General features: G+C 45.4%; 4 protein-coding genes across 4 annotated transcripts; 3 read left to right on the plus strand and 1 right to left on the minus strand.

The window, feature by feature from the left end:
• Nucleotides 1-555: 555 nt before the first annotated feature.
• ANOM_009747 (uncharacterized protein) lies at nucleotides 556-982 on the plus strand (the record flags this gene model as incomplete). The annotated part of the gene is made up of 2 exons (XM_015555003.1): nucleotides 556-689; nucleotides 736-982. Coding segments are annotated over 2 exons (336 nt in total), but the record flags the coding sequence as incomplete, so codon positions are not given.
• Nucleotides 983-7,448: 6,466 nt separating this feature from the next.
• Nucleotides 7,449-9,972, minus strand: ANOM_009748 (guanine nucleotide exchange factor VPS9; the record flags this gene model as incomplete). The annotated part of the gene is made up of 6 exons (XM_015555004.1): nucleotides 7,449-7,663; nucleotides 7,729-8,357; nucleotides 8,414-8,589; nucleotides 8,647-8,724; nucleotides 8,776-9,450; nucleotides 9,507-9,972. 6 exons carry the CDS (start codon nucleotides 9,970-9,972, stop codon nucleotides 7,618-7,620), a joined length of 2,070 nt encoding a protein of 689 aa, XP_015403521.1. The 3' UTR covers nucleotides 7,449-7,617.
• Nucleotides 9,973-10,567: 595 nt separating this feature from the next.
• On the plus strand, nucleotides 10,568-12,400 carry ANOM_009749 (asparagine synthetase domain-containing protein; the record flags this gene model as incomplete). The annotated part of the gene is made up of 2 exons (XM_015555005.1): nucleotides 10,568-11,290; nucleotides 11,345-12,400. 2 exons carry the CDS (start codon nucleotides 10,568-10,570, stop codon nucleotides 12,398-12,400), a joined length of 1,779 nt encoding a protein of 592 aa, XP_015403520.1.
• A 2,764-nt stretch (nucleotides 12,401-15,164) lies between these two features.
• On the plus strand, nucleotides 15,165-17,680 carry ANOM_009750 (uncharacterized protein; the record flags this gene model as incomplete). The annotated part of the gene is made up of 3 exons (XM_015555006.1): nucleotides 15,165-15,621; nucleotides 15,672-16,439; nucleotides 16,857-17,680. The coding sequence occupies 3 exons, from the start codon at nucleotides 15,165-15,167 to the stop codon at nucleotides 17,678-17,680; spliced, it is 2,049 nt and encodes a 682-aa protein (XP_015403516.1).
• Nucleotides 17,681-18,250: the final 570 nt, after the last annotated feature.

Consider the following 18,250-nt stretch of genomic DNA (forward strand, 5'->3'; position numbering starts at 1 on the left):
CTTTTCCAGAAGGTAGTGGACAGACTAACTTTAAGCCTTCGCATTCAATAACAGGGCACTATATGCTAAGGGTACTCTACTTCGTAACACGAACGGTCGAGTTGGTGACAGACCGGCGGTTCCTCCACCCCTGAGGGATAACATGGCTGGGCAAGTACGAGGATTCGCAGGTTTAGTGTCAGATTTGATGGAAACGAAAGTTTACTAGAAATGATAGAACTACCTGGTCTATAGTATCTCATCTGCTGAAATTGGTCATGACTTTTCATCGCCACCACATCACCTTTGACCTCTAAGAGAAATAAGCTCTAGCGTACTGAGGAACTATTTCTGGTGATTGAGTATGCCTAGGTATATAGACATTTGTAAAGTCCCTATATCAACTATGTTTTCCAGCATCCTTGCCCAAAACCCCGATTTTAGACTACGCACGATTACAAGAAAAGCGCACTGTGGGTACCATGGACGATTCTGCTAGGCCTTTGAGAATACTCTCACTTGGTACACATGTCAAAGCCATACGTTACTAACCAATTACTAACAGTATTAATAGATGGAGGAGGCATACGCGGTCTTTCAAGTCTTTACATACTCCAAAATCTGATGGATAAAATCAGTCGTCTCGAGGGAAGAGATGGTATTAAACCTTACGAATACTTCGACCTGATAGTTGGCACATCAACAGGAGGGTGGGTTTATACTACCCTTGCCCAGTTTACATGCTAATGGTTGCAGGCTGATTGCTGTTATGCTGGGCATGCTTCACATGGATATCCCTGCGTGTATAAGCCAGTATACAGAAATGGCTCTAAAGATCTTTCCACGAGACAAGTTCGCTTCAGGTCTCCGTTTCACAAGAGAACGCCACATGTTTGACCCAGAGCCATTTGCCAAAGTCGTCAAACAACTGGTTAGGTTGTATCTAAACAAAGGGAGCGGCGTTATAATTAAATATGACAAAGAACATGTGTCTAAAGTGTAAGAAAAGTCCTTGTCTCATCTTCGCACCAGTCTCAAAAAACCGTCGATAGGGCTTTATGCGTCAACCGCCAAGACCCAAAAAAAAACTCCAACACTGTCGTCTAAGGAGCTACTCTGGGGATGATGACAGCATTAACTGTCAAATTTGGGAAGCCTGCCTCGCTACAAGTGCCGCTCCTTTTATTTTCCCACCAGTTAAGCTGGGTGTTCCACCCAGGTGCTAGATCGACGGTGGACTGGGATACAATAATCCTATCATTGCCACCTATAACGAGGCGTCTATAATGGGTAAAAACATAGGCTACTTAGTGAGTATCGGGACCGGTGCAGGGTTCCCGACTTGGGGAAATAAGATGGTAGACTTTGTGAGGTGGCTCTTGAATGTAGCAACGTCCGCTGAGATGATAGCTGAGACGTTCCAGACCCTGAAGGGAAAAGACCTTGAAGGAAGGTACTTCAGATTTAATGCCTCAGGAATAGAAAACATCAGCCTACAAGAGTGGGCAAAGGCAGAGGAAATTGCTATTGCGACACACGATTACCTTGAAGGCGAAAAGAAGAAGGAAAAGCTCGAGGCTTGCGCTAAACTGCTTCATCGACTCAAAGGCAAGTGCCAATGACCAGAATCAGAATGCTTCCTGTTATCTCGAGCTCTCTCACGCACTTATGCCATTTCCAAGACCGATATTGTGCTAACCTAAATGCACGCACAGCGCCTGAACATCTTAGTAGTGACGATTCAAGAGGGGTACCTCCTATCGTTTCCGACGGAGAAAACGTCGCCATGGATAAGGCTGCGAATGTGCTACAGGATATGGAGCTAGCCGGGGAAGTAATTGCAGCTAGAACAGTTCAAGAGCTAGGGTATCTCGACTCCTTGGGCACGAGTGAGGAAGTAACAGCGGTCGAAAAGTATAGAAACTTCGAGTCTAAGGTATACATCCCGGCACTCAAGTTGCAGCAGGGAGTTGCCACGTTCTTTAAGGATAAACTAGGGCCCACCAACCCCTATACAGTTTCTGCACTTGATGATGAAGCAAAGTTTTTACGGTTAAGCGGCCAGTATGATGACGCTGTGTTGTCGCATGAAGAGGTCCGTCGGATTGTAGACCAGAGTCCGCTCTTCGCAAATTTTCAGAGTGATGTCGCCCACGAGTTGAGTTATATGCAGAAGGAAACATCTGCAATGAATGAGTTTAAAGTACAAAGTTACAAAACGGTCAAATCCAACCTATTCCACGACAAAACCTGCCGCTCTCCACTTGAAGATACCAAACATCTAGCAAAGGATGGAGCTCTCAAGTTTTGGAGCGCTCAAATTCTGCCTGTTGAGCATATCTATGGAGAGACAGATCCTACAACCATTTCGCAAAAACAAAAACTCGTCTCGTTGAGCCAACATTTTAAGAATAATCCGTTTGAGAATCTCCTCGGCATTGGTGATGCCTAAGAGGAATACCATGTTGCAACTACACGACTTGAAGAGCTAGCAAGCCATCCACTATTGGAGAAGCTGAGAGCAGATTTAACCAATGTGTCCAAGTGAAGTGTTTCATGATCATGTCTCTATCTGTTTTTGGTCAGCTTAACGTTTTGAAGGGATGGAACTACTGATTGAACCTCGGCGGTGAGATAATTTTCAGTGTTGATTCATGATATCAAAGGGGAAAATTTATCGAGCAAAACGTTATGAGATATGCTGTCTTCTCACCAGTACAATTTTGCAGTTCAACCTTGCAAATGGTTTCCGTTCATGTATGGTACCAGAATGTCAGTTACTGCAGTACGCACACGCGAGTCTGCATTTTGCTCTTTTGTCCATTTTAATTTGAGACTGCAATTAATGCCGCGATGCTACTGCACAAGAAACTTTCCACTAACATCCTCAGCTCTGCTTCACTCATCTCCTTCGCATCTAGCAACGCATTATCCAAGTGGATAAAAAAATTGCAACCGTAGTCAGAATCCCAGAATCCAGCTACTAGCATTGCTGCATCTACGTCTGCCCAGGGACCTTTGGTTAGCTCTGCCAAACTCTCCTTCCTAACTTCTTCGCATATTCTTCAAAACGGTTTCCCATGCCTTCCCATCTTTGTCCTTAGTATACTGGATCAGTCTGTTCGGATTAGGTTTTTAAGCTCTCTTTAATCGTTCATCTATGTTGGTTGATTCAGGCCAATCATCGAAGTTTCTCTTACGCTACCAGAGGATCGGTGAGATAAAACTTGCTCTATGAAGCAACTGAGAAAGGTGTTTAAAACATAAAGTTGATCCGTACATCCATATAAACCGGGCTCCACGAACTTATAAGTTTTGCAAGATACCTTCCGCATAAATTTTGCTTACTTCCAGGTGTAAACTTAGTTCAAAGATGATCTAAGACTTTTGAACTTTTGATACATGACATTGAATCGACAATGAAGTTCTGTAGATCATTCTAGTTGTGTTCCTATGAGTTAAAAGAGGACCTCAGGTGGTTTTAAAACAAGTTTTTGATTATTTATCTGCTTGATATACAGGTAGGCGTGCAAAAACATAGCGGCACTAGTTTCCTTATTTATGACGTCATTCGCTATTGCCACACTTCACGCGAAACCCCCACATAAACATTCAAGAACTAGAATATCTTCACTCCGTACTATTCTCATCAAACCATCTACTATCTAACATCTCTATCTCTCCATCAAAATATCTCCAAAAATGCTATCCCCACGTACAGCGACCAAGATACTTCGAACGCCCCCGTCACTGGTACCGCTGGCCAGGCGTCGCTTGAAACCATTTCGTCCACAAACAGCGGCGCCGGTCGTGTCCTCGGGACTGGGTCTGGTGGTACGGTCACGGCCCCTGGACACTCCTCTGCATCGGAGGAGATACCATTAAGCAAAGAGGAGGCGGACCGTCTATACGAAGAAAGGATGGAAGAGGAATATGCGAAGAGAGAGGGGGGTGCATGATCGAAATCTGGCTGCAGTGATATTATTTATCGGGGTTTAGTTGGACATGTTGCAGGACTACGATGCTATGATGCTATGATGCTATGATGGCTATAAATGCGGAATAATATGGATACATGGATATTCGCGCAGCGCAGTAGTATCTCTGGTTGATTACTTGCCCTGGACCTATTCTCAGCAACTTGTAATAGACATAGCAATGAATTCACCTATCTCTAGTTCTTTTTGATGGGAATCCACGAGCAAGCCTAGCAAAGTGTGCAATGACGTTGACCCCTCCTTCGTAACAGGAAGATCCATCAGAAGCAAAAAGCACCACTGGGAATCTCGACAATTGGTCGGTGCCGCAAAAAAGGTAAAGGTCGCGCCCGGGTTCGAACCGGGGTTATCAGAATATGATGATGGGATCAACTGGAATTTTAATTAGTCAACTGCTGGTGAGTTCCAATGGTAAGGTAAACATACAATCTGAAGTGATAACCACTACACTACGCAACCTGTCATGGTTGTTATTCGTTGAAGACTAGAACTTATAAGCTTGTTGAATTATCATATTGGCTACAATTCCGAGTTCTTCCTGGCTTCAGGACCGCAATTGAACCGGGTAAAAGAAAAAGAACAAACACAAAGACGACTAAATATATAGCTTTGGATGTTGGGTGCTACAATGTACAATACTGATACTGGATAGGATAGGCGATTAATACCGGATATATATATATATATATTTGCGGATTTATGACTATGTGATGGGTTGTGTGGCTCTTGTGAATAAGTAGTACACCAGTGATATCGAGTATCAAATCATACTACTAGATGATGCCTGAGCTAGCAGATAACAGCTCAGCTGACTTAACAACACACTGTCCCATAATCTCATTCTTGTTTATTATTGAAGGAAAGCAGGGTCTTCTCTTTTGATTAAGTAACAAATCGAAATACTAATTCGGCAACGCATGCTAGGCCCTATAGTGTAGTGGTTATCACTTCAGATTGTAGGTCTACCTTATTTATTATCCTACTCTTCCAGTACTTGGTACTAATTATCTTCCAGTTGATCTCAGTATTGATATTCTGATAACCCCGGTTCGAACCCGGGTAGGACCTTTTTTTGCTCTCTTTCTTTCTTTGCACATCGTGTTCTCTCTTCCTCTACCTACTCTGGCTATGGTGGTCTAAACATAGAGTAGGGGTTCGTTAGCCCATCAACTTGGATACCTACTGGATTACACCCGTGAAAGCACAGTGGGGCAACTTTAACACTCATCTAATTGGCTCCCTATAGCGGACTAATATTCTACATTGTCCGGAACCTCGACCTAGCGTACTCTTCCAGAGCCAATGATATTCCTCCGCGAACCCTAACTTGGTCAAGGGTTGGGGTATTGGAAAAGTAGAAGAGAGGCCATCCAACTCGACTCAAACGACCTATTATCTATCTTGACATTATGCCAAAAAAAATTGAACCATAAGAAGATAAGGCAGAAACATACAGCACAACTAACGTAGTATCAAATCCACTCTTGTGATTCCCACGAGAGAGACACTAGTCGGCTTTGCCCTGAATAGTCATTGCAAGTAAATTGCTTGGTGTTGAAATAGGCATTTCAGGGAACCAGTTCAACTGCCTGTCAGCGTTGTTGTCCTGAAGGCGATCACAAAACATCACACCAATAATAGTTCAGCAAATCGACTCGGACCCAGAACGTTCAAAATACTTAGACGTAGTGATAACAGTTATATGTTTATCTAACTATATAAACATGTTAGATTAGTTCAAATAATATGTTTTTTCATGAAGTCCTACCTGTCCTCTGCGATAGCTTGCCATCGCTAAGGTCTGAGCTCCCTTGAGTTGCTAGTCATTCTGCGGACCATACTGATGATAATCGACCTCTATAACATCTTTCACCTCAATAACACGATTAAAACCTGCAGCTGGAACTGTGGCTTCAGATAATCTAGAGGTGTTCAGAAGAAAGGCAAACATCCACTTGAAAGTGTGTAAATTCTCAAGGCAATTTGGAGCATCCCAGATGGTCTCAGGAGACTGAAGGATTTAAAGCTTCTCGGGCTTGAGACCATGGGGAGGCATTTCAGGTATGCATATGTGGGTTTAGGTATGAACCACCCTATATATATCACCTAACTGATTGAATGTTCGTTCATCATTCAATTGTAACATTTTTTGCCTGAGTGAATTAGGTGACTCGATTAAAGAGAATTACACATATTCTGTTGCATAAATAGCCTCATAATAGGCAGACTAGATACGAGGGCTTCGTCGTAATGGCACTAGGTGGAGAAGGGGAATTCTTGAAAGTACAGGAGACAGGAAGTGGCAAGGCAAAGGTAGGTTTCGAGAGCTAAGGGAGATCATCAAGTGCCTATACTATATAGATTGATGACAAGAAGTGTGGGGACAATAGAATTAAACTTCAACCAGAAAGTGAGTGGTTGTTGTACCTGGTTTGTGTCAGGCGGGCCAAACCCGCCTGTCAGCAGTAGGCTTTATCTCCGCCTGAGGCCAATGTTACTGGCGCAGTTCGATTACTTTTGCAACACCTCCGTAGTTCGGGCTTTTTTCAAAGACAACAACAAAAGGTGCCCTACATTTCGGGTGTTCGCACAGAGTAGATAGAGTACTAATACCATGTCGTGATTGGTGACAAAGATTCGACACTAAGGAAAATAGCTAATAAAGTACGCGGCTACTTACAGGAAAACTAGATGAGCCTCTTCTCCAACCTCGAGCATATAGCTCAAGAACTGATGAAAAGGGTATCTCTCTATGAGATAAGAGTGCCAAAGAATACGCCTGTCAATGACCCGAAGGCCGTTGAACGGATTGTTCCGCCGCGCTGTGCAATGCAGGGACCAATCGTGGTGGACCGCCTTCTTGATCGCAGCCACCCAAACAAGGTAAGTATGAAGAAAAGAAAGAAGAAAAAGTTCAAAATATGGTCGGGGGAGAGAGGCTTTTATGTGATGAGTGGGGTCACTGGAAAGTGCGCTAGTGTAAGCGAGATAGCTGTTATATGATGTGATTGGCTATAGACGCAAGGGGTTGTTACCCGTTTCGCTGCTAACTTCAGCGGTCGGCTACAGCTCAACGTCTCAACGCCACTTTCAATACTATCAGGCCATAAAACAGTCATTTCTGTATAGATAATGATATATATACAAGGATCCCTACATATTCATATTATATAGCTTTACAGATATCGTGTTTAACAATGCGGCATCTTTCATTTATTGTGGTCCGCGGAGCGCGAAGCGCGAAGCAATTAAACTGTTTTTCTACGCAACGTTTGAAAAAGGGACGTTGAGCCGTGACTGACGTTGCCGACCCCTGCTGAAAATGCGGCAGTGAAACGAATTTGTGGCTGTCTAAATACTAATCGAGATAGGGATATTTGTTCCTGGTATGGCCTTTTTGTATGCAGGGATACTACAGATGAATTCATTGATTACGATAAAAATCTCCACGATAGGTATATCGAAGCACCGCTTTCTATGGCAGTTGTAATCATCAGTTAATACAAGTAGGTGCCATATTCAAGGCACGCAATAAGTACATGAATTGCTACTACCACATAGGCATCATAGACGGAAAGCGCAAAGTCCATACGATGGACCGGTCTAGTAATTATGCTACTACCGAACAGCCCCGCAGAGTTTACTCTGCACTAAGAGCAAGACATGCATCTACTGCTAGGCCAACCCTGTTGAAAAACGTAAGCCAATTTCTTTTGGTCTCGGATCTGAGCAATGGGGGTGAAACACTTACCTGCCCTCCTTCATCTTGACAACATCATCAATGACGTCGCGGTCTAGATTTGGGAACATGTTTGATAACGTCTCCACCATATTGTTGTGCTCAACACGTTGTATCCTCCGTGCTTCGGCGTCCTCAGCACTAGCCTGTCGAACAGCAGCATCCTGTGCATCATGAGTCCTAGCCCGCCGTGGCTGTGATACATTGCGTGATCTTTCGCCTGATCGTCGCTCCTCACCGCTGTTACGAGGTGGCTGGTATACATTTGGATTGAGCCGTGGTGAAGGGCTAACTGGTGAGCTCGTCGCTGGCGGTGTGCGTCGTTCCTCTTGCGAATCGGGCTCGTCAGAGAAAATTCTTCCGATGGTAGACAGCGGCTTCTGGATAGTACGCAGGAGTCCAGCTACTGGAGCGTTGTCTTCATCGTTGGATTGTGTCGCCTCTCTGCGGCCCCGTGGAACATCCACCGAAGACCTTGGTGTAGATTGTGACCGCTGGGTCGACTTCGGCTCTAGCGACTCCGACTCACGATTTTGTTGGGCGATGGCCGAGACGGCGGCTTCAACATTTCGCTCGAAGTCTTCGTCACTCACTGTTAAGCTCGTTCTGTCCAGGGTCTCAATGAACTGGATGGCGCCGGACTATATCTCAGTCAGTTACTCGCTCAATCTGCCGAGCTTTGCATTATATAGTTTACCAGTGAGGACAAGTAGTAACCGGCCTCTCCTCCGAGTTTGTCTTGATTGCGGAATCGAAGGATATATTGAATGTTAGAGACCAAATGCTCCGGATTGGCATGCAGCACCACATAAATCAGAAGGGGTACGAATGAGTCGGCTGAAGTATCGGATGATTTCGAATTCTTCAGTAGACCTTGCACATCCTTGTGAGTTGACGTCCACACATATCATTCCTTAGATAGTCACTCACCGAAGATGACTTTGCAGCAGTTCAAGATACAGATAACTTTATCACGGGGTGCCCGGTAGCTGTTAATCTTCGAAAGTTCTATAATTGACGTCAGTAATATATCTGTGACCAGAACGAAAATTTGCTTACCTTGTTGGGCGAGAGTTAAAAAGCGACGGCCATGGGAGCCCACTGGTGGTATATCAAGATGCGCCTCTCTTACCCAACTATAGATACGGATCTTCTGGGCTAGCACCTCATCCCGCTCAATATCTTCCTGGTGTTGGCCGCGCCTCCAAGGACCATGGAGTCTCTCCATTTCTCTTCGTTTGCTCCGGCTTGTACTTCTTGGAATGGTTGGCGGGGAAGGAATAGCCGGGGAAAATGTTTGTGAATACAATCTATTCATGACGAGCTTTTCCATCCCTTCTTTAGCATTATCGAACTCGCCGTCCGAGACGTCACGCCAAACTTCACATATCGCCATCTTATTAGTGATGAAAGCCAAGAAATCGCTGATGATCTTAACTTGCTCATGAACCATCCACTGTCGTTTCCCAAACTCATGGAGGAACGAGCGTAGGAACTTCGCCACCGGGTCAGCAGTACGATGTCGCAGTTGTTCTAGGAACCGATGAAAATCGAAAGGTTGGTCAGGTTCTGGTTCTGGTGGGGGAGGTAAAGTCGATGTGGACGAGCGCCGAGTCAGTGCTGGCTCTTCTACAAGTGATCGCCTGTGCATGCTTGTAGAGCTCGAGGCATGTTGTTTCTCGGGAGAAGCGGATGGCGCTCCCACCTTGACGTCTGAAGCCTGAGCGCCCTCGCCTACTGCCTTTCTTTGATCAAGCTGGACTGCCGAGGAGGAAAGTGGCCTTGTCCACCAAAGAATTGCTCAGCTAACTCCAGTCGAGGTGACATTATCAGCTCTTCACTATCGCCATGCGTAGGATCCTGGAATTGTTCCATGATGCTTTGAATCTCCGGTTGGGAGACATCATCTCGGCCAGCCCCGTCATTATCGGCCTTCTTCCCCCGCTCAGGCACTTCCGGTAGTTCCTTTTCAGTCCATTCGGAGGATGTCTTTGTTGACGAATGGGAAGTGGGCGCAGGTTGAGGTTTCTGGTTAAGGTATGCGTCGTCTTTCTCCGGTGGGGGAGGGGGTTGATCGGTGTTCGGCGACGGTGAACGATCCAGTGTGTTTGTAGATATTGTTAAACCCTTCATCCGGCCTGGAAGCGACTCTTGTTCGGTAGGTATTGCACTTGGCGGGTCGACAACAGGTATAGTTACTGAATGGAGAGACTCTGTAACTGCACCTTGCGGGGTATTCTGCATATCTGCTTCCATATCGCCTTGATTCAACTCATTGGTATCCTTCGGATCGGCGAGTGCATCATTCTGTGACTCTCGAGCCGGCTCGGAATTCGTTGATGTCACCTGTTGCTCTAGTCGGTGCCCCTCATCGTGAAAATTTGAGGAGATCTCCCTTGTCCACTAGGAGCCGGGGAATCCGAGGGTTCTGTGGCAGACATAAGCCAGCCGCATACACGCTAATAACTTAATAGATCAGGTCGCTGAAGTGAACGTTCTTTAGAAGAAGACACAGAGCATTATGATATAAACATCCAGGTCGAAGCTGTCAAGGATCACAGCAATAAGTGCCGAGACAGCGGATGTAACGGAATCGGCGGGAAAAGTATTACGGCAGCTAGTATTGTTAATAAGCCGCCCCAGTAGTTAGTTAAAGGAGGGTTTAACAGAAAGCACTTGTTGTTATCTCTAGTACGTAGCTGTCAGAATATCATCCTAAGTGTTGAGAGTATAACGGACTGCACGTCACCGCCGGGGTCACGGTTCCCCCGAGGTCCGGCGCGAGTCATTCATTTCTCTGTTACTACAGTTGAAAGAAACACCACCCCTCGTTCGCGGCCGGAATGTTACAATGTGTGGAATATTCTTTTCCCTAAGCGCCTCGGGGCCTGTACTTCCTAATGAGGAGACATGCTGTTTATTGCGCAAACGAGGGCCCGATAGCTTCCAAATTCAACAAGTTCAACGAGATGTCAACACAGATCAGACAAGATCTGTACCGATTTTCCTTACCTTTGTCTCGACCGTCCTTTCGATGAGAGGCGACCAAATTGTCACCCAGCCTCTTGTGGACTCCATTACTGAATCCGTACTTTGCTGGAATGGTGACGCCTGGAAAGTAGCAGGTGAACCTATTCGAGGTAATGATACCCAACTGATATTTAATCTACTACTACAAGCTGCGAAGCCGTCTTACAATTCAGGATCATCCACTGCCCTTGATGGTGGAAATGCTGTTCAGAGAGTTGTGGATGTTCTCAGTAGCATTTCCGGGCCTTTTTCTTTTATATTCTATGATGCTATCAATGCAAAACTATACTTCAGCAGGGATTGTCTTGGAAGGCGGTCCCTACTTCAAGGCCTTGATGAAACCGGGGCTTTCAAGATCTGCAGCCTCTGCGATGGGACGTCATCCACCCACTTTGATGAAGTTGGCACAACTGGTGTGCATATGATTGATTTCACACACAGTGTCATGCAGGATTTGTCTACACCCGAAACCGGTGCTACTCATTTCAACCCTGACAGCATGCAAACACTACCATGGGAGAACATAGATTCTCCTGGCCATCTGGTACGTATACCCTTCTGATCGCTATGCTTGGAACTCATACTCATGGTCATGCAGAGAAACCCCATTCCTCCCATGAACAGGTCTGTTCCGCAGGACGTCCCTCCTCAGCTGACCGTTGAGTCGCCTTGCGTGAACGAGCTTGAGCAAAGACTTCGTACATCTCTTGCACTCAGAATCCAGAATGTACGTGATCCCCCGGGTTTCACCACAGAGAGCAACGCAAAGGTGGCTGTGCTGTTCTCCGGGGGACTCGACTGTACCATACTCGCTCGACTGTCGCATGAGCTTCTACCGGCCAACGAGTCAATTGATTTGCTCAATGTCGCCTTCGAAAATCCGCGTGTAGCAGCAGCAGCGAGCAAAGAAGCGAAACTAGGCTCGGTGTATGAGAACTGCCCCGACCGCATTACTGGCCGCGCAGCCTTCGCAGAGCTTCAAGCCACTTGCCCCAACCGTAACTGGCGCTTTGTCGCAATTGACATCCCTTACGTGGAGACGGTTGCACATCGTGACACAGTGAAACGTCTGATGAGGCCGCACAATACAGAAATGGATCTGTCCATCGCATGTGCACTCTACTTCGCCTCGCGTGGAAAAGGATCTGCACTCGACAGCCACGAAGGTAACGCTGAACCGCAACCATACACAACCCCTGCTAGAGTACTCTTATCAGGTCTGGGAGCCGATGAGCTGTTCGCAGGATATGCGCGGCATGGAATAGCATACTCACGCAACGGGTTCGAGGGGCTCATTGACGAAATCAACCTGGATGTCAGTCGTCTTGGGAAGCGCAACCTAGGTCGCGACAACCGAGTGATAGCACACTGGGGCCGTGAAGCACGATTCCCATACCTCGATGAAGGCTTCGTCTCGTGGGTCGTACAAGCTCCTGTCTGGGAAAAGTGCGGCTTTGGCCTCCCAGAGCCAGAAGGCAATGATCATACAGAGTCCATGGCCGGCATCGACCCAGAGAAGCGCGCCCTTCGCCTAGTAGCCTTCAAACTAGGGATGTCAAATGTGGCGCGAGAAAAGAAACGAGCCATCCAATTCGGCTCGCGGACAGCAAAGATGGAAAAAGGTAGAGTAAAAGGCACCGACGCCCTCAGCTAAATAAAACTTTCCAACTTACAACACATCACTCTCTTCCTCTCCCCATAAACAACAATCTTCTTCCCTCCCACACTCCCCAAACCAATCCACCCGAAAACGCCAACACAGCAGTGATGATAAAACCAAGGAATCAGATACTTCTGAGCCCACACCTCATCTAGCCTCAAACCCCCATTTCTATCATCCACCCAGCATCAAGTGGCGTGCAATTTCCCTCGATCTCTAGACTATGCACATCCAGCACTCCCCTGTTTGCAGACTCACTCAGGCCAAAGCGTGTAGTATTTGTTCTAGTCAGCGGCAAAGAGACCGCCTGCTCATTATTGTTCCGCCTTCTGCACTGGCTATCAGAGCGAGGGTACAGGGCATTAATGGGTTCGGATGGTTCTAACCCGCGTATATGGCTTTGAGGTCGAGCTCTTGGAGGCAGGTGTGTGTGCTGGTGGGCTGGGTTTTGTTGATTGGGGGTTGTGTGTCGGTTTTGCTTGTTGTATGGCTCTAGATGATATTGATGGATCTGTTTGAGAGAGGTTTGGACGGTGAAGTTTATAAAGGCAAGTCTGAGCTGTGTTTTATGGTGGTTTTTGTCTGTGTTCCTTGTGGAGCATAGCTATGATGCCATGATTGTTCCATGTAGATGGTACTCTATCCTTTCACATAACCTACATTACGCATATCGATCATCTAAGCTAGAGTAGGTATTGGGTTCCGAGTACTTGCAGACCGTTGCATACATACTCAAACGAATGGTCTACTTCGGGGAAAACTCGATAGTATAGTGAGGCTTAATAAATAGATTAAATTGGCTAATATATAGTATGTTAGTATTGGTAAATTGAGCAATTTGTTACACTAATGGATTCATGATCTGGAACCTAGATCTAGTCTAGGTAACCGGTACACGATAGGACCAATTATATGCTTGATGTCTTGGTACTTAGTATATGGACGTTGTGCTGTGTGGCTTCCATGTCTTAACGTGGCGGAGAAGGAAACCATGTATCTTCGGTGCCGCCTTGTGGGATTGTTGATTGTTTGAAAAAGACTTCGCTTTCCTTGAATAGTGAACAAGAAATGACAATTTGTTGTTAAGCCCCTGTGTTGAACCATCTTCTGCTAGCTTACAGATAATATAAAATTATCTGATAGTGTAGTTTAATACTCAATATCACTGCTGTATTGTTTGCTACAGCTAGATGATCAGTTATATAGTTATAAATAAATTATATATCCAGTATTGAGCTATTTTTATGAGTATGATATATATACTTTAGCGCTCTACAGAGTATATCCAGAGCTATGCATTTAGTATTTCTTTTATTTATTTATTTTTTCTTCGAACCAGTTCAATTATATTTCGTAAGCTAAACGGAACTCAGTTTAGTAGCTAATATCCTGATTAAATATGCTTACAAGTTGTCTATAGTTTTTAAATAATAAAGACTATAACGGGTTGTGTAGTGTAGTGGTTATTACTTCAGATTATATATTTATCTTACTATTATCTATTCCAGCAATTGATACTAATTCTCTTCCAGTTAATCTTAATATTGAGCCCAGTTTCTCCCGCCGTCTCTTCCGGTCAAATAAGATCGTTCCATCCCGCTATTACTCGAACTGATCCAATTCTTTCCTGTGCTTCATCTTGCGGCGACCTCCATCTTCATTGCGCCGATTCGCGAGTGTGAGGTTGTGCAAGGCCAAAGGCCGGATGTGGGTAATTCGGGACGGGTTTGGACTTTTGGGTACAGAAAGCCTCGACCATGTAGCCAAGAGACTTGCTATCAGCGCCAGATGTGAAGATGTATGGAAATGTATGAGCCATACTCGTAGTCATTCAGTTGTTAGAAACTTGCAGAATTCCCAAACCTGATGGGAATCCTGGAAGGTCCCAATAGGACTAGTTAGTAGGATAAGTAGAGGACATGCCCCTACCGCCATTAGCTAGTTGAATTTACGCAAGCTGATCTTGCTTACCTTTTTTTTTTTCAAGATTCACATTCTCATTACATGGTGAATATGTGAATATCACCTCCTCTCCATCACCATCTGGGAACCACTAGCGACGTGAATGCTTCTCTCTTGACATCCCCACCCAGAATCCTGCCACGACGAGTCTTCCAAGTTTAATGCATTTCCCATGTGATCCATCTTACTTTCTCTTTCCTCGCCGAGATACTTCCCCTGGAATAACCACCAACTGTTTTCGATGAAAGTCTGCGAAAACTGCCAGGCCGTGGGCCATATGTCCAGGAGCTGCCCTGTTCCACGCTGTCACAGCTGTTGGGAGCTGGGACATGTGTTGCGAAGATGCCCATATAATACCTGCGACCATTGCAACGGAAAAGGCCATCTGGTCCGGGATTGTCCGCAGAGGATGAAATGTTTTGGTTGTGAGGAGTTTGGCCACGTGAAGAAAGACTGTCCCCGGAAGCACTGCCAGAGAAAACCGACAGTAATGTTTATCCTTAAAAAGCCTATTATTGTCGTTATTTGGCTAATTGTGGTCTCTACCAGGACCAACCAGAGGTATTTATTTTCCCCAGTGTAAAGAATATAGCACACCAAGTCGTGAAGGCGATTTACGATTCCCACGATGATGAGATAAAGCATATTCCGTATCGAACTGTTATCGATGCCTGTGGGGGAGTTGAGATTGTTGTTGAAGCAATACTTTCATCTATAGACCCTGACATTCGGGCGCTTGAGGGACACACAGTGACAGTGGAAACGTACAAACTTTTCTTGCTTCTCATCTCTAATCATGGAATTGCTAACCAAGCAAAGGCTGAACTCAATTCAACAGAAGCAATTTTATACACCAGATCCTTGGCCCGTCAACAGTGGGTACTTGGACTTTGTGAGCGATACCACAGACACTGCCTATCTGCGATTCTATGTTGGTCAGGCCGAGAAGACCGTCTTTCGCATCAAGATGCACATCCGCAATATCCTACTTGGCGCGCATAATACTTTGCACTACTACGTTATTTGGAAAGGCAAAGGACACCGCGTTGCCAATTTTTTGAGACTGTGGGTCTTGAATCTCCCCGAAGGTGTTGACAACGCTATCAAGCTTGTTCTCAATAACATACTGGAAATGACTATGTGCTGCTGTTTCCAGTCGTTGCCAACAAACCTTCTTGAGAGATGGCTTGAAAACCCTGTGAAATCACCGTATTGGGGAAAGGGCTTAAATGTCATAACCCCACTAGTTCAAGGTCTCTCCATGAGTCTGCGTTGCGTGTAGCGCAACGGCTGAAGCTCAAAGATTCCCCAGACCCGGATATCCGGGCTTGGCCTGAGGTTCGGCACAAGCAAATCCAAGAGGAACGATCGCAATCAAAATCTCAAAATCGCCGTGTACCACCCCTACCAGGTGTGAGTGAATACTTTAGGGCTTTGGAAGAGGCAGTACAGAGCTCCGTAGGGCCCCATTCTATGTTTAACGTTGAGTCCGCATGCAGCGAGAAGGAATACTCTCTTCCGGATTTTGAGCAATATGCAGAGCAACTGACGAAAATCACGGGCACATGCCCCAATTTGCTGCCTCCATTTGGTGACCTCACCGCACGTATAGGTATCATCTTGGAACATGGATATTTCACAACTACAGAAGACACTCCTTCAGTGAAAAGCAAACTAGACCTTCCCTGGGGACTAAGTCATACTGGCTTCGACGAGAAAAACTGCCTGATATGGCCATTCAGGTTCCAGGATAACCAAGAGGTTGCAAATCTGAATAATGTCAAATCTCTCACTACTGAAGAGGCCAATGTTCTCGGTCAGCTCAACCACCAGTTGATCATCAACAGCGATCTCAAAGTCATCATTATGTCTGGCGAAAGTATCCACGACCTTATCTTGACAAGTCACCGTGCCGACTCGAAGTTGGTTCCTACTAGCCTTCATCTCCGTGGATATAGCATCCAAGCATACATTGAGGCAACTGGCTCAAACGTGGAGAGGCTCTATATCAAGTCTCCCGGGCTTATTGGATCATTTTGGGCTGATAAATGGTCTGCTTCTATCCAAATAGGTGAGATATTTCGTTTCGCTTCGACAATTACCAGGACACCCAACATAACAGGTTATTTTTTCAACTCCGTTGTCATCCATGTAGCAATTTGTCGTCAATATCGGGCAGAAAGAGACAAAACATGTTCGCCGATGACGTTAGCTACTATTGACCCTGATATTAGAGCCTGGCTGTATACCAAAGGTTTTCAGAGGGATGATGACGTTATCGCTCTAGAACAACTCGGTGGTACTCTGACCAATGGGCTTTCCATGCTCTTGCATGCACTACCGCATTGCCCAAAAGAGCATAGAGGATACACTTATCCTAAGCGATCATATAAGTAAAAAGGGGAAAGAGAGTCCTTGGACAAGAACAAGATATCTCAAATCAAGGCTTTTTATGAGTCTTTGGTTTCTCCGACTTTGTCACACCCAGAAGTTTTGAAAAGTCCGGCAAGCTCCCCGGCAGTCATCGCTTCAGAATTCAAACCTCAGGATTCTTCGAATGCCCTTGACGAGGAACATCAGTTGGAGGCATCTATTACCGATCAGCACATCGAGGAATGCATGGAACAAGAAGAGGACATCGAGCCTGAGACTCTCACACAAGTGGCACTTGATAATGAAGGGGCCTACCAAGTTACTCTTCATCCTGGTGACCGAGGGAACCCACGAAAACTAGGTACCAGAGCCCTAGATGAGTCGCTCAAGCGAATATCTCGAACGTCAATGGGGACACAGATAAGTCTTCTTGCGGGTCGAACTTATGCAGGAAGCCGCCGTCAAACACAATCAGTTGATGAATATACGATATATGTCCATCATCTGACATTACGCATACAAACACCACTTTTGGACCAGATTGACACAGCGGCAGGCTTTACTGTTCATGTGGAAATTAAGCCGAGTGGAGCATCACATCCAAACCGTTGGGCTATCAATGCTCGCACAGACGATAAAGCAATACAACTTGGCTTCCGTGTTCGCATGAAGCTCAAGAATGGAGAGTATTTTGAATACTACCCGAAATCATCTTCTGATGGAGCTCCGATGGTCGCAAATTCCTTTGTTGATTGGATGGAGGGCTATCTTGAAGAGGAAATTATCCAAAGGCCAAGAAGATATGGCTTTGTTGATGTTGTTGTGAAAGCAGTTCCCGATTCCCTGAGACCTTTTGTTGGGGGCGCGTATACCGATGATGAAGGTAATATTGTTCCCAAGAAAAGGAAGAGAGCCCCTACTTCGGTCGAACAATCATGAAGGACAGGAGGGACTTAAATGGTGACTGTTAGCAGATAATCATGCCGAAGTTGTAAGGTAAGAAGATAATATTAGAATAAAGGAACAAAGCTCATACTCTTTGAGTGGCATATTTAATGATATTGTATTCAATTTAGAGATCCCCAAACAGTTTAGTAGGTTGGAATAGGCATAAGCAGTTGTATGAATGTTTAGGCATCATCAATAAAGAATAGGCAAGTCACACAATCATCTAGATCAACGTATAAGGAGAGTGCAAGAAATGACACATGGCTGAATCGCAAACTTAAAGCCTTCTCAATATAAGCACGGAGGAAAGCGAGCGAGACTGATTCCATTATGAGACCAAAGGTAGACAACTTGTGCACTACGGTAAGTTTAATCAAAGAGCAATTCACTGCAGATGCTTGAATGATCTGTCATAGATGGTCATCAATCATTACTTGATGGTGACCTCCTTCAAGGGTAGAGATTAGTGATGTAGAGCAGAATTCGACCTCTTTGATTCTGGGTATTTACAATATCCGGAGACATGGGGTAGAGGAAGGGAGAAAAGGGGTACCAAAAAAA

Source organism: Aspergillus nomiae, assembly GCF_001204775.2.
Source record: "Aspergillus nomiae NRRL 13137 chromosome Unknown contig00331, whole genome shotgun sequence".
Lineage (NCBI taxonomy): Eukaryota > Fungi > Ascomycota > Eurotiomycetes > Eurotiales > Aspergillaceae > Aspergillus > Aspergillus nomiae.